The sequence below is a fragment of the Brassica napus genome, chromosome A9 (genome assembly GCF_020379485.1).
Source record: "Brassica napus cultivar Da-Ae chromosome A9, Da-Ae, whole genome shotgun sequence".
Lineage (NCBI taxonomy): Eukaryota > Viridiplantae > Streptophyta > Magnoliopsida > Brassicales > Brassicaceae > Brassica > Brassica napus.
This window is the reverse complement of record NC_063442.1, coordinates 149,678-163,661: the sequence shown is the minus strand read 5'-3', so window position 1 is coordinate 163,661 and position 13,984 is coordinate 149,678. Positions and strand designations below refer to the sequence as shown.

General features: G+C 31.0%; 1 protein-coding gene across 1 annotated transcript; it reads right to left on the bottom strand.

Moving 5' to 3' along the window:
* On the bottom strand, positions 1-2,701 carry LOC106428953 (probable pectinesterase/pectinesterase inhibitor 41). Its single transcript, XM_013869697.3, has 2 exons — positions 1,627-2,701; positions 1-814 (listed from the first exon to the last, which is right to left on the bottom strand). The coding sequence occupies exons 1-2, from the start codon at positions 2,648-2,650 to the stop codon at positions 120-122; spliced, it is 1,719 nt and encodes a 572-aa protein (XP_013725151.2). The 5' UTR covers positions 2,651-2,701; the 3' UTR covers positions 1-119.
* Positions 2,702-13,984: the final 11,283 nt, after the last annotated feature.

Genomic DNA, 13,984 nt, shown 5'->3' with positions numbered 1-13,984 from the left:
TAACTGAAATTATAATTATTATTTTATAGTATTCTCACATAAATGTCCAAAACTACAACGGTTTATTAAAGTTCTACTATGGACTAATAAAGTAAGAATAAATAATCAAATACAAGAAACTACGAAAGTAAACCGGCCATATACGGCACGCCACTCTGAACCATCCACTCATCTCCAAACAAGAAATTCGAAACCGTAAAGTTATTCGCATCGGTTGAGTTGATCACGTGATAACCTGGCCAAACCACCCGATTCGTGGTACTTGAACCGGGTCCGGTATTGTTATACTCAGCATAGTACAGCGTACTCAATGCAAAATCTCCATTCCACTCTCTCCAACCAACCGGTTCAACAAAACCATCCAAGTACGATTGCATGAAAACCGTACGTGAATACTCTTTCCACGGTCGTCCCAAATACGTTTTGACCGTATAGTTGCTCGAAGCCAGATCATCCGCAGGTCTAATCGTACAATTGTGGATCGAAGTTCCTGTGTTTTGGTTCGGGTCGGTACGACCTTGAGCTGTGATAGCGTTAAACTGGTTCGGTAACGCTTGTCTCGGATACAGATTACAATTTTGTAAGACAACAGCTGCGTTTCCGAATATGAAATCGACTGTTCCATATATGTCGCATTCTCTATAGAATTGTCTTAGTGAGTGAGTGTATAAAGTGTCTTGGTAAGCTTCGAAACTGCAGCTATAAAAGATGGAGAGATCGGCGCTGCTCCTCAACGCCACGGCCTGGTGCTTCTCTGGTCCGGCCGTGTTCCGGAAAGTCATGTTTACCGCGACGAAGTTCGGCGATGTCACGGCTGAAAGAATAAACACACAACGATTATTCTTTTTTTCTAACAAATACTATAAAACAAAACGATAATAGTTGACCCAAGATGAAAAAGAATTGTTAATGCGTCTTGTCACTTATTCACTAGTCTCCTAGAAGTACTACAAAGTGTGTCATATAGTGAGAAACGTGTTGAACTACAACGCATTTAAAGGTTGGGTTCAATTCTTTTTGGTTAAAGTCAATCCAAAAATATGCGTCGGCAACATGCAAAAGTGTTTTTGTATTTCTATTGCAAATATGACAAATATAGTAATTATTTTTAAAATACTCGTTTTAAGTATCATAAAAATTGTAAATTTGTGAAAATAAACTTTGAGCATATTAAAATTCATAAAATGAGACATGAATCTTAAAGAATTTAGTAACTCTTTGAATTCGAATCATTAGCTTTTAAAACTCATATACAGTTCAAAACTAATTGTGGTACTATTGGAACTAAACTTAATTATTTATATTTAAAAAAAACTTATTTATTTAAATGTTACTTCAAGGTACTTGTTTTGATTAAACAACTACACAATATTAGTATTAGTATTATATTTATATTATGAATGTCATTTTGACACTTTTGACAACATTAGCTATTTTCATAATATTATACTACAAAATTCATAATATTAATTTTCTTTTCAGATATAATTAGTAGTATTTTAACTAGCTTTTTTGAAGAACTTTTAAAACTATGCACCAATAGTATTTTAACTAGCTAAATATAGCTACAAACTAAAGTCATTCATGCATGTGGAATAAAGCATATCATATCTCTTATGGACGTACCAAAAGTGGCGGAGTTGAAAGTGGTCCAACCGTCAACGACGCTCCGGTTACCGGTAATAATCGTACGGTTGATTCCGTCACCGATCATCATTAGATACCTTTTGTTCTTAGCGATCAATACGTTTTCGTCATAAACACCAGACGTCACGTAGATAACAAAGTATCCAGCTGTACCGTCGGTTTTGTTCGGCGCCGCCGCAACTGCGTCCGTAATGGTCGTGAAATTCCCTGTTCCGTTTTGGTTCACCGTCACAATGTCACTCACAAGCACCGTGTTATCGTCATTGTCGTCGGCGAGCTTCCTCCTGCTTAAAGACTCGTAAACGGCGCGCGTCTGTTCCGTCATCTTTAACGGCAAAGCTCCGTTACGAAAGTGACGGAGCGGCTTGTTGTGAGAGTGAGTGTTCTTCGGGTGGGCCCAAGAGTAGCCGGTTTGTTTCTTCTTCTTTGGGACCCACCCTTTGGTGAACAAAGCGAGGGAAACGCTGAAAAGCTTCGTGTCGTTAATGAGAGGCAATGCGACGCCGTTCCGTATGGTCCACGAGGAGGAAGCCGCGGTGTTGACCCCGTCGAGACACGTTTGCTCGTTGGTCAACGCCGCGGAAAGAAGCGTTTGGATATCATCGGCTTTCGAAAACGACAGCGTTTTGGACGATGCGGTGACGTTGACGGTCTCGAACGACGTTGTGAGATAGTCCGTAGTGAGGCTAGCTAAGTCACGGCAGTCTTGGAGAGCTCCAACGGCGGAGTGTGATAATAAGCCTTTGTTGCGTTTGAGGTATTTGTCTATCGTGCGTGTGAATTTTCGCGACTGCGTTAGTGACTTACGTAGGGAGAAGCGGCCGTAGTCCCGAACGTCCCCTTGTGACGTTTGTGGGAACACTGACTTGCAGAACTTGGGGTCCGGAGTCGTTTTGCAGATGCTTGAGGAAGAGTTTGATGAAGAAGTAAGGATTTGAGAAGCAATGAAGAGTGTTTGAAGAGACAAGAAGAGTGTAATGAGCAAGAGTTTTGGAAATGTCATGTTTCTGTTTATTGTATTTGTTAAATGAATGTTTTGTATTTTGGAGAATTAGGTTTAGTGGGTTTATATAGAGTGGAGGAGGTTGGGAGGTGGTCCATATAAATGTTACTGACATGGAGAAAATTTTCACAAATAATCTAGTATAAATGTAGCTGTTGTGGCCATATTTTCAATTGTTTTATTCAAAATCTAAGTTATGTGATGTGTTATTTAAATGTTTCCCCTTTTTATTTTAATTATAATATAACAAAACAACAATAATGGCCGATCTATGTAGTTTTTTTTTCCAAGTCAATATCATGGAGTCTTGTGTGAGAAAAACGCGTTGTTACGTATATATTATATTCATCGGACATTGCATCTCCAAAGCTGCCCAGCTGTTTTTGGTAAAGATCTATGTCCGTTCATGTCCTGGCTCTAATCGGATAATGATGGAATACTATATTACGAGATATCGGGATATGTATAACTAACTCACCAGTGTATTAATTATATATAAATATTTATGCGTAAAACTACAATGAATATAAAGCTTGAATATTATGCGTATTTCGTGTTAAAATAAAATAAAATCAATTTATGAACTGCTCAGATCCTGTAGAATAATTATTGTCGATGGCGGTGGCAATGTGTTAGGCAATAGTATGCATATAATGTATTACTATTAATGTATGTGTTTCAAAAAAAAAAAAAGTATTACTATTAATGTATATTCTCTATAAAACTTTCGTTGTTTCGCCTAAATTAACTATATTAGGTATGGACTATTTGACTTATGAGCTCAAATAATTAAACAATAATTGTCTAATTACTTTCTTTTTCTTTTGTAAAGTTGTGATAATTTATCTATTATTGTACGCCTATATGCACCGGCATGTTATACACACACATTTAGCTTGTAAATTTACAACCATTACCTCTTTTTTTTGGTCAAACAAATTTACAACCATTACCATAATTCATTTTTGTAGGTGTATATTTACTACACAATTATCATAACACCAGCAGATTCAAAAGGAAAAATAAAAGAATGAACGTCGGTTTTGTATATTCGAAGGATTAACATTAACTTCTTTTTTTTTGTTCAAAAGGGATTAACATTAACTATTCTTGTAAATTACAAAGATATTCGTCTGTTTGATTTTTTCTAGTTTTTGGTGTTGCCAGGGATTGAAAGAAAAAATCTGCAACTTATTTTAACCAGATCCAAGCCATATTAAACGTGACTTTTGATTGATAAAATATTTATGAAATGGTATTTAAAACGTCATTTCGCTATTATGCATCTTATCAAACCAAAACTATAGTTTTATGCAGCTTCCTATTTTTAGTAGAAGAGAGATCTCGTTAAGTTAAGAGTAGCATAAGAATTTAAGAACATTTTCCCATTTTTCAACATTTTAAAATATGTATTTAATGTGGTGTAGAAAAATTGTATGAGCAGGAATATCTTTTTGGGTCAACACGCAGAAATAATTGAGACTGAAGAAGTGTCAACTGTCCAGCCACATTCTAATCACGTCCTGGTCCACCTTAAGATTTTGCATTTTTAAACTAAATAAATATTCCTAAACCTCATGAAAACTTAAAAATTCTGCAGTTGTGTTGACTAAACTGGTTATTCAGTAGTTAGCATTCCTTAATGTTATTTTGCTAGTACTATTCTGTTTGTATCTAAATATTATTGTTTGTCGCATTAGTTGGACAGTACTGCATATTTTTCTTTGCTGGGGACCTTTAAAAGAGAATATGTGTTAATGATAAAATTGCAGACGGTCCGAAAGCGATGGAGACTATAGGCAAAGACTTGCTGTGGAATCAAATTAGTCAAACACTTTTCTTTAATATAACCTTCATTTCTTTGGTTGCGTTTTTATTTTATTAAACTTGCATGTCATCATAGTAATCCTTTTACGTTAGTTTTAATTGCTTATATTTGTATAATTTTTTTTTGTTAACAATTACAGACTCTAAAATTCAAACTGATAGCACATGTCTATGCGGACATGTGTATAGGGTGAATCCTAACACTTCTGGCTAGTTTGTGTGTCATTGTTTTGGTCGCTCTTGATACATGTTTCATAGCAAAAGAGTTGATTTTTTCTTTGCATCTTTGGTACTCTTCAACGTATATGGCGAACGCGGTCTATTCTTATGGTGTTCACTAACTCCAAATAATTTGTCGCAAAGTTAAAGTGCTCATATATTTCATGGCTCATTTTCGAAAACAATGGAGAAAGACTACAATGTACATTCTTTATCTCATCAATCCATCATATCCTTATAACGAGCAATACCATACCAATCATGTACACTGATCACATTCTTTCCAAACCTATTTATATAACACTATCTTCATGTGTGTGGGTCTGGTTATTCTCTCTCTATATCCATCTGATATGCATTTTAATTCTCACTGTCGGATACCAAAATAGGATTCCGTCCAAAGAATGTAATCTGTTTGTTAAAATGTTTTGGGGTCTCGATCTATATTTTATACGACTTATTACTTCTTTCTTTTTAAATATACCGTAGTATCTATGTAAATTGATTATTCTTATTTGATAGATTCCATCATAGATTCCACATTAGCAAATACTCCATCTGTTTCAAAATACTTGATGTTTTAGATGAATGCACAAGAATTAAGACATACTCTTTTTTCTAAAAAGTAACATTAAAAATATAAAGTAAAACTAATTCAGCCAATCACAAAACCTACGATAAAACATCATTGATGACACAGTTTTCTGTAAAACTAAAACTAATATAAAAATATCAAAACATCAAGTATTTTGAAACATTTTAAACTCTCCAAAACATCATCTATTTTGAAACGGAGGGAGTATCAAAAGCATTGGAATCTTTATGGATTTATGGGATACTAGAAAGAGTCCAAGTTCTCAGTGTTAGTGGAAATTCACAAAATATGATTTCTTTTGTGGTAATTTTATATTCTTGGTATTTGAGTAAGTACAATATGATCATACATGGAAAAATTAGGAACTACTTATTGAATTTGAATTCGTTCTATGTAAAGATAATAAAGTTTTAAAGGTGAAGTTTTAAAAATGCTTTATTAAATCCTAATATGCCGTGAAATCTTAGAAAGCTTAATATAAAACTTATATGTATATAGAGTTTCAAGTTTTAGAGCATCTGCAACTTCACTATATATTTTTTTTTAATTGAGTTTCGGGTAAAATATGTACTAACCCAATTCTACATTTTATTTTATAATGTGTAAAAATGAGCTTATTCTAAAATGGAATATCATTCGAAGAAAATTCACTCCATTTGAGAATTACTCTAAGTAAAAGTTTACATTAGAATTTTACTCTATTCTCTTACATATGTATTTCCTGAATTTAACAGAAATTTATAATTATCTTAAAATACAATTATGTTTGTAAATAGAACATAGTTTATCTCCAACAATCATTATAAATATTTTTTTATTGCTTTATGAAGATAGAAGTTTTACAAAAAAAATTCGTCTCACAAAGATTAGAACTTTGTGATGACAAAAAAAAAGATAAAATTTTATGTTTTCAGTGTAATTTTTATCTTTTAAAAAAAATTCTTGGCCATATACTTTTGGATAGAAATGCAATTGCTTGTTTATTAAATATACTCAACTAAACGCATTAATACTACTTCATTGAAAAAGTAGACGTGGTAATTAACTGAATTCAGTTTCCTAGGTACGGTTCTATAGTCAAATCGATAGCTAATTACACTCATTTTCTAAGTAAAGTTTACCCCGTAATTCCAAATTTAAAGTATCGTTAAGCAATGAAGAATTGCGCCATGCTTTGAGTTTGATTAAATGTAAAAAGTTAATGGAAAACAGTGACACGTATAAGAATGTAAGGAATGGAGAAAAATGGCACGCATGTCATCCTCAACTTTTTTCTCTCGTCAATTTAACTCAATTTGTTTGCCGACATAATTATACCGAGATAGACATACAAAAACGGCACGCATTATATAATCTGCAATTCTACGTGTATGTAATGTCATTATGGGAAGCTTTGAAAATCTTTATGAAGGAACGTATCAAAATTTAAGAACATACAACCACAAGATAAGGGAGCATTTATCTTGCAAATTGATCTATAACCAATGTAATTTTATTTATACAAAAATCTCCAACTTTTACATTATAGTTTTCTTTCTAAATATATAGTTGAAATGTACATCCTTATTTTTAGTTTTACATTATTATTTTTCTGTCTGAATAGTGAATATACAGTTGACATCTACATCGATATATTTTGGGAGACACTTGTTATATAAATGCAGCTTAAAATGCTTCCTGCTCCTGGATATGTAAAAATATAAATATAAATTATTTAAAAAATCGTAGATTTACAATTTAGTTTCAAGAGAAATCGAACTTGTGATTCTCTAACAACTAAGGGCCTGACTGGTTCAAACGCAGCGGTTGCGGTTACGATTACGGGAGTTTGTGGATGCGGGCAATTGCGGTTTCTAACGGTTTTAAGAAATTTGTACGACTGGTACTGCGGTTAAAAATTGGTGCGTTTGCGGGTGACTTATCACTGGTTAACTACCAAATACGGTAACAGTCAAATAATAAATTAACAATATTTACATTTAATATAATTATAAAAATATCAAAAATCATAAAATTATAATAAATATAAAATTTATATTTAGAAAGTTATAATTTTAATTTTTGAAAATTTATTGAAAATGTTTTTATTATAAAATTTTATAATATTTATTAAAATATAATAGATATATTTTAATATTTCATAATTTCAATTTTAAATTTTTTATTAAATATTTTTACTTTTGTATATATATTGTTTAAAAAAAAAAAATTTACCCTCCCGCAAACGCTAGTTGGAGCCAACTTTTAAATTTATGAGATTCAGAGCGGTTTGAAGCGGTTTAGAACGATTCGAATGATTGTTGCAAACCGCCGACAACCGCTACCAACCGCAAAAGCTGCGTTTGCGGGTGGTAGCGGAAAAACCAGTCGCCCCCTAAATATAGAATGCTGCAACGTAAGCAAAATATTTATATATCTGTTATAGATATTCTAATCCTGGAAATAGATATATAGTCACGTTGAAAATACTGGTAGCGCTAGGAATGATCATAAGACATGCTTGATGATGACAAATTGGCAAACAAGGGATACATTATTTTCCTAACGTCTTTGAATATTATTGAAAGAATCCAACTAAGAAACCAACAACAAGAAAAAACCAATTTAGAATCACGTATTTTTAACCTCTTATTTTGTTAATTTTTAAAACTTCTTTTTAACACAAAACATCTTCAGAGAAAAGAATGATGATAAAACCTTACATGGAAATTAGTTAAAGAAAACAAAAACAATCGTCTTATATTTTTTTTTTAATAATTGGAAGACAATTCAAAACACACAAATCATAACAAAATCAAAACCTAGAAGATAAGTCAATTATTATTTCTTTTAATCTAAAATTAACCGTATCATCGTCACATGGGAACAGAGTGATAAGAGAGAAAGTTCGAGTAATCTATTTTCTTCATAATGTACACATAATTGCTACTTGTAAGAAAAATATTTAAATAACATCCTAACTTCTTATATTCTTATTTCTAATCCATGCATACGATATGCAGCACATAGACTAATTAATATCATGAGCTGAGCTTCCTAGATAAAGAAGAAAAATCACTACACTTGCGGAGGACCTCCAATCATTCGACTAATGTGGAATAGCGTTGGTCGGAGTAGGTGTACTATACATATTTATTAGAAGGCGAATGCTGAACAACCGCAGGAAAAAAAATTCAAGCGCAACGGATTGATCGGAAAGGATCATAGCAGATTATCCTCAAACGAGAATCACCTTCGTTCGAATTGAAATCATCTCAAAACCAATCGTCGAACAAAAAACCGACTCCCTTACTTTTTTATCGAACAACCAAATAAAATTTGTCGGTTTAACATTTTCAGACCGAAAATGACTTTTGTTTCTACAAATGCTCCAAAACTGTTAATAATTAACTCAGACCCATTAAGGGTTTTGATGAGCTTTATTCTGCTAATACAGGTCCATAGAAATTAGGACTTTATAGATAATGTCCAATGGATCAAAGTATTAGTAATGGTCATGCTTGGTCAAATTTACATATTTTTCCAATACAAATCGATCATGAATTTATTCATACCAAATCTATTTATTTGTACATGAGAACATGTGTGGGTTAATTGGTAACAGTGGCAGAAAGTCATTACCGAGTTCGAGACTTAATTGGGTCTGTAACTATTGGGCATAATCTTCTTGTCTTGTAGGCCCGTTTAGCGTCTCTGTAGCCCAGTTTTCTCTCCGACCATACCAGCTGATAGAGATTTTCTTCTCAGTTAGGCCTTGAACATAACACAGTGTCGGAGACATAGACTGAATGCAAATGAATTCAAATCTTTCATCGCAAACTTACTTAACATTATGGCGCAATATTCAAAGTTTGGCTTGTCTATGGAGACTTGTGCTTCCTTTCTTTGGTTTTCCTCGTACATTTATGTTTGCAAAGGGACAAGTTCAAAGATACTCATGATACATGCTTCCTGCTACCCAAGTAGGCATACCAAACTTTTAGGCTGAGGTGATTTCGGTAAGGAAAGACAAACACGATCTAATGAATGACTAAGTTTATGCTTGTAACTACAACTTGATTGAGGAATGTAATAACCGAGGAAGAAGATGCAAGAAAAGGAAAAGCTTGATTTCCTCAGAAACACTTCTCAAGAGCCTGTCTCTACATTTATTACCAGGAAAAGAAAAAGAGAAAACGTTTCTTGAAACATAAACCATGAGCTGTTCCATTTTCATTCTCTTCTTTTTTTCACTTTTGCTGATCCTTGATTCAGCTGCTCTCATAGCTTTGGAATCTTGTCCACATTTTTGTGGACAAACTGAGATCCCCTTCCCGTTTGGAGTGGGAGAGGGATGCTCTCTAGAAAACGGGTACGATATTGAATGCCAAAATCATGCGGGGAAACATGTTCCTATTCTCGGAGTTAGTAGCATAGAAGTTGTAAAGATATCTCTTCCAGGTTATGAATATAGTGATTATGAGTCATGGTTACAAGCGTCAATTATCATCAGAAGCTCTAATGATGCAACTATGTTCTTGGATGCAACTATTCATGTATTTTCATATTTCTGAACTTTTTTCAACATCTATGTGTCAACCCATACGAAAATATTAATTTCTCCGGTAAATACTATATATTGAATCCTATAATCTTTAATGTTGTTTTAAATTTTCATGGTAAACACATTCTACATTAGTATTAATTTATATTAAACTCTCTTTCATGGTACATGAGCATCGTTTTATTTTTTTGTCAATTAATTTAGTAAAACTTCATAATACACCATAAATTGGTGGATTAACCACTATAAAATCGCTATTTTCTAAAAAAAACGGAGATAACAAAAGTTTCAAACCTCTTTGACATTCATCATATGTTAGTGCATGATGGAACTATGCATTAAAACAGTATTTTTATATTTTTGAATTTTTCTTAAAATCTATGTGTTAACCCCAACAAAAATATTGATTTTTTCAGTAAATGCTTTATATATTGAAGCCTATGATCTTTAGTGTTGTTTTAAAATTTCTAAACACATTTTACATTTGTATTAATGTATATTAAACTCTCTTTCATGGTACATGTGCATAATTTTAATTTTTTGTCAATTAATTTAGTAAAACTTCATAATACTCTCTATATTGGTGGGCTAACCACTATTAAATCGCTATTTTCTAGAGAAACGGAGACAACGAAAGTTTCAAACCTCTTTGACCTTTATCATATGTTAGTTAAGGATGAAACTATGCATTAAAACATTATTTTCATATTTTTGAATTTTTTTTTCTCAAATTCTATGTGTTAACCCCTAAGAAAATATTGAATTTTCCGGTAAATGCTCTATATACTGAAACCTATGATCTTTAGTGTTGTTTTAAATTTTCTAAACACATTCTACATTTGTATTAATCTATATTAAACTCTCTTTCATGGTACATGACATCGTTTTAAGTTTTTGTAAATTTATTTAGTAAAACTTTATAATACTCCCTAAATTAGTGGACTAACCACTATAAAATCGCTATGCTCTAGAAAAACGGAGACAACAAAAGCTCCAAACCTCTTTGATCTTCATAATATGTTAGAGGAGGATGCAACTATGCGTTAAAACAGTATTTCTATATTTTTGAATTTTTCTCAAAATCTATGTTTTAACCCCTAAGAAAATATTGAATTTTCCGGTAAATGCTCTATATACTGAAGCCTATGATCTTTATTGTTGTATTAAATTTTTTTAACACATTCTACACTTGTATTAATATATATTAAACTCTATTTCATGGTACATGAGCATCGTTTTATTTTTTTTTGTAAATTTATTTATTAAAACTTTATAATACTCCTTAAATTGGTGGACTAACCACTATAAAATTGCTATTCTCTAGAAAAACAGAGACAACAAAAGTTCTAAACCTCTTTGATCTTCATAATATGTTAGTGAAAGATGCAACTATGCATTAAAATAGTATTTTCATTTTTTGAATCTGTCTCAAAATCTATGTGTCAACCCCTAAGAAATATTAAATTTTTCGGTAAATGCTCTATATACTGAAGTCTATGATCTTTAGTATTGTTTTAAAATTTCTAAACACATTCTACATTTAAATTAATATATATTAAACTCTCTTTCATGGTACATGAGCATCATTTTAATTTTTTGTCAATTAATTTAGTATAACTTCATAATACTTCCTAAATTGGTGAACTAACCAATATAAAATCGTTATTTTCTAGAAAAACGGGGACAACAAAAGTTAGAAACCTCTTTGAAATTTATCTTATGTTAGTGAAAGATACAATTATACATTAAAACATTATTTTCATATTTTGAATTTTTCTCAAAATGTAAGTGTTAACCCCTACGAAAATATTGAATTTTTTGGCAAATGCTCTATATACTGAAGCCTATGATATTTTGTGTTGTTTTTGAATTTCTAAATACATTCTACATTTGTATTAATGTATACTAAACTCTCTTTCATTGTACATGGGCATCATTTTAATTTTTTATCAATTAATTTAGTAAAACTTCATTATACTCCCTAAATTGGTGGACTAACCAATATAACATTGCTATTCTCTAGAAAAACGGAGACAACAAAAGTTTCAAACCTCTTTGACCTTCATCATATGTTAGTGAAGGTTACAACTACGCATTAAAACAGTATTTTCATATTTTTCAATTTTTCACAAAATCTAGGTGTCAACACCCCTACTAAAATATTTACTTTTTCGGTAAATACTCAATATACTGAATCTTATAATTTTTAGTGTTGTTTTAAAATTTCTAAACACATTCTACGTTAGTATTAATGTATATTAAACTCTCTTTCATGGTACATGGGCATCGTTTTATTTTTTTGTTAATTAATTTAGTAAAACTTCATAATACTCCCTAAATTGGTGGACTAACCACTATAAAATCGTTATTTTCCAGAGAAACAGAGATAACAAAAGTTCCAAATCTCTTTGACACTCATCATATATTAAGGAAGGATGGAATTATGCATTAAAATAATATTTTCATATTTTTGAATTTTTTTTCAAAATCTTTGTGTCCCTACGAAATATTGAATTTTTCAATAAATGCTCTATATACTGAAGCCTATGATTTTTAGTGTTGCTTTAAAATTTCTAAAAGCATTATATATTTATATTAAAGTATATTAAACTCTCTTTCATGATACATATGCATCATTTTAATCTTTTGTAAATTAAATTTAGTAAAATTTCATAATACTCCTTAAATTGGTGGGTCAGCCACTATAAAATTGCTATTTTCTAGAGAAACAAAGACAATAAAAGTTCCAAACCTCTTTGACATTCATCAATTGTTAGTGCAGGATGCAACTATGCATTAAAACAATATTTTTGAATTTTTCACAAAATCTATGTGTTAACCCGTAAGAAAAAATATTAAATTTTTTGGTAAATGCTCTATATACTAAAGCCTATGATCTTTAGTGTTGTTTTAAACTATCTAAACACATTTTAAATTTGTATTAATGTATATTAAACTTTCTTTCATGATACATGGGCATCGTTTTAAGTTTTGTAAATTTATTTAGTAAAACTTTATAATACTCCCTAAATTGGTGGACTAACCACTATAAAATCGCTATTCTCTAGAAAAACGAAGACAACAAAAGTTCCAAACCTCTTTGATCTTCATAATATGTTAGTGAATGATGCAACTATGCATTAAAACAGTATTTTCATATTTTTGAATTTTTTTCAAAATCTATGTGTTAACCCCTAAAAAATATTAAATTTTTTGGTAAATGCTCTATATACTGAAGCATATAATCTTTAGTGTTGTTTTAAAATTTCTAAACACAATCTACATTTAAATTAAAGTATATTAAACTTTCTTTCAAGGTACATGAGCATCATTTTAATTTTTTATCAATTAATTTAGTATAACTTCATAATACTCCTTAAATTGGTGGAATAACCACTATAAAATCGCTATTCTCTAGAAAAAACAGGGACAACAAAAGTTCCAAACCTCTTTGACATTTATCATATATTAGTGAAATATACAATTATTCACTAAAACAGTATTTTCATATTTTGATTTTTTCTCAAAATATATGTGTTAACCCCTACGAAAATATTGAATTTTCGGTAAATGCTCTATATACTGAAGCCTATGATATTTAGTGTTGTTTTTAAATTTCTAAATACATTCTAAATTTGTATTAATGTATATGAAACTCTCTTTCATTGTACATGAACATCATTTTAATTTTTTGTCAATTAATTTAGTAAAACTTCATTATACTCCCTAAATTGGTGGACTAACCAATATAACATAGCTATTCTTTAGAAAAACGGAGACACAAAGGTTTCAAACCTCTTTGACCTTCATCATATGTTAGTGAATGATACAACTATGCATTAAAACAGTATTTTTATATTTTCAATTTTTCACAAAATCTAGGTGTCAACAACCCCTACTAAAATATTTACTTTTTCGGTAAATACTCTATATACTGAATCCTATGATTTTTAGTGTTGTTTTAAAATGTTCTAAACACATTCTACATTAGTATTAATGTATATTGAACTCTCTTTCATGATACATGGGTATCGTTTTATTTTGGGTCAATTAATTTAGTAAAACTTTATAATACCCTCTAAATTGGTAGACTAATCACTATAAAATCACTATTTTCTAGAGAAACGGGGACAACAAAAGTTTCAAACCT

Coding starts and splice junctions, on each gene's coding strand:
- LOC106428953 (XM_013869697.3), bottom strand. CDS start 2,650: ATGACATTTCCAAAACTCTTGCTCATTACACTCTTCTTGTCTCTTCAA. Junction 815..1,626: donor TTTCAACTCCGCCACTTTTG/GTACGTCCATAA, acceptor TTATTCTTTCAG/CCGTGACATCGCCGAACTTC.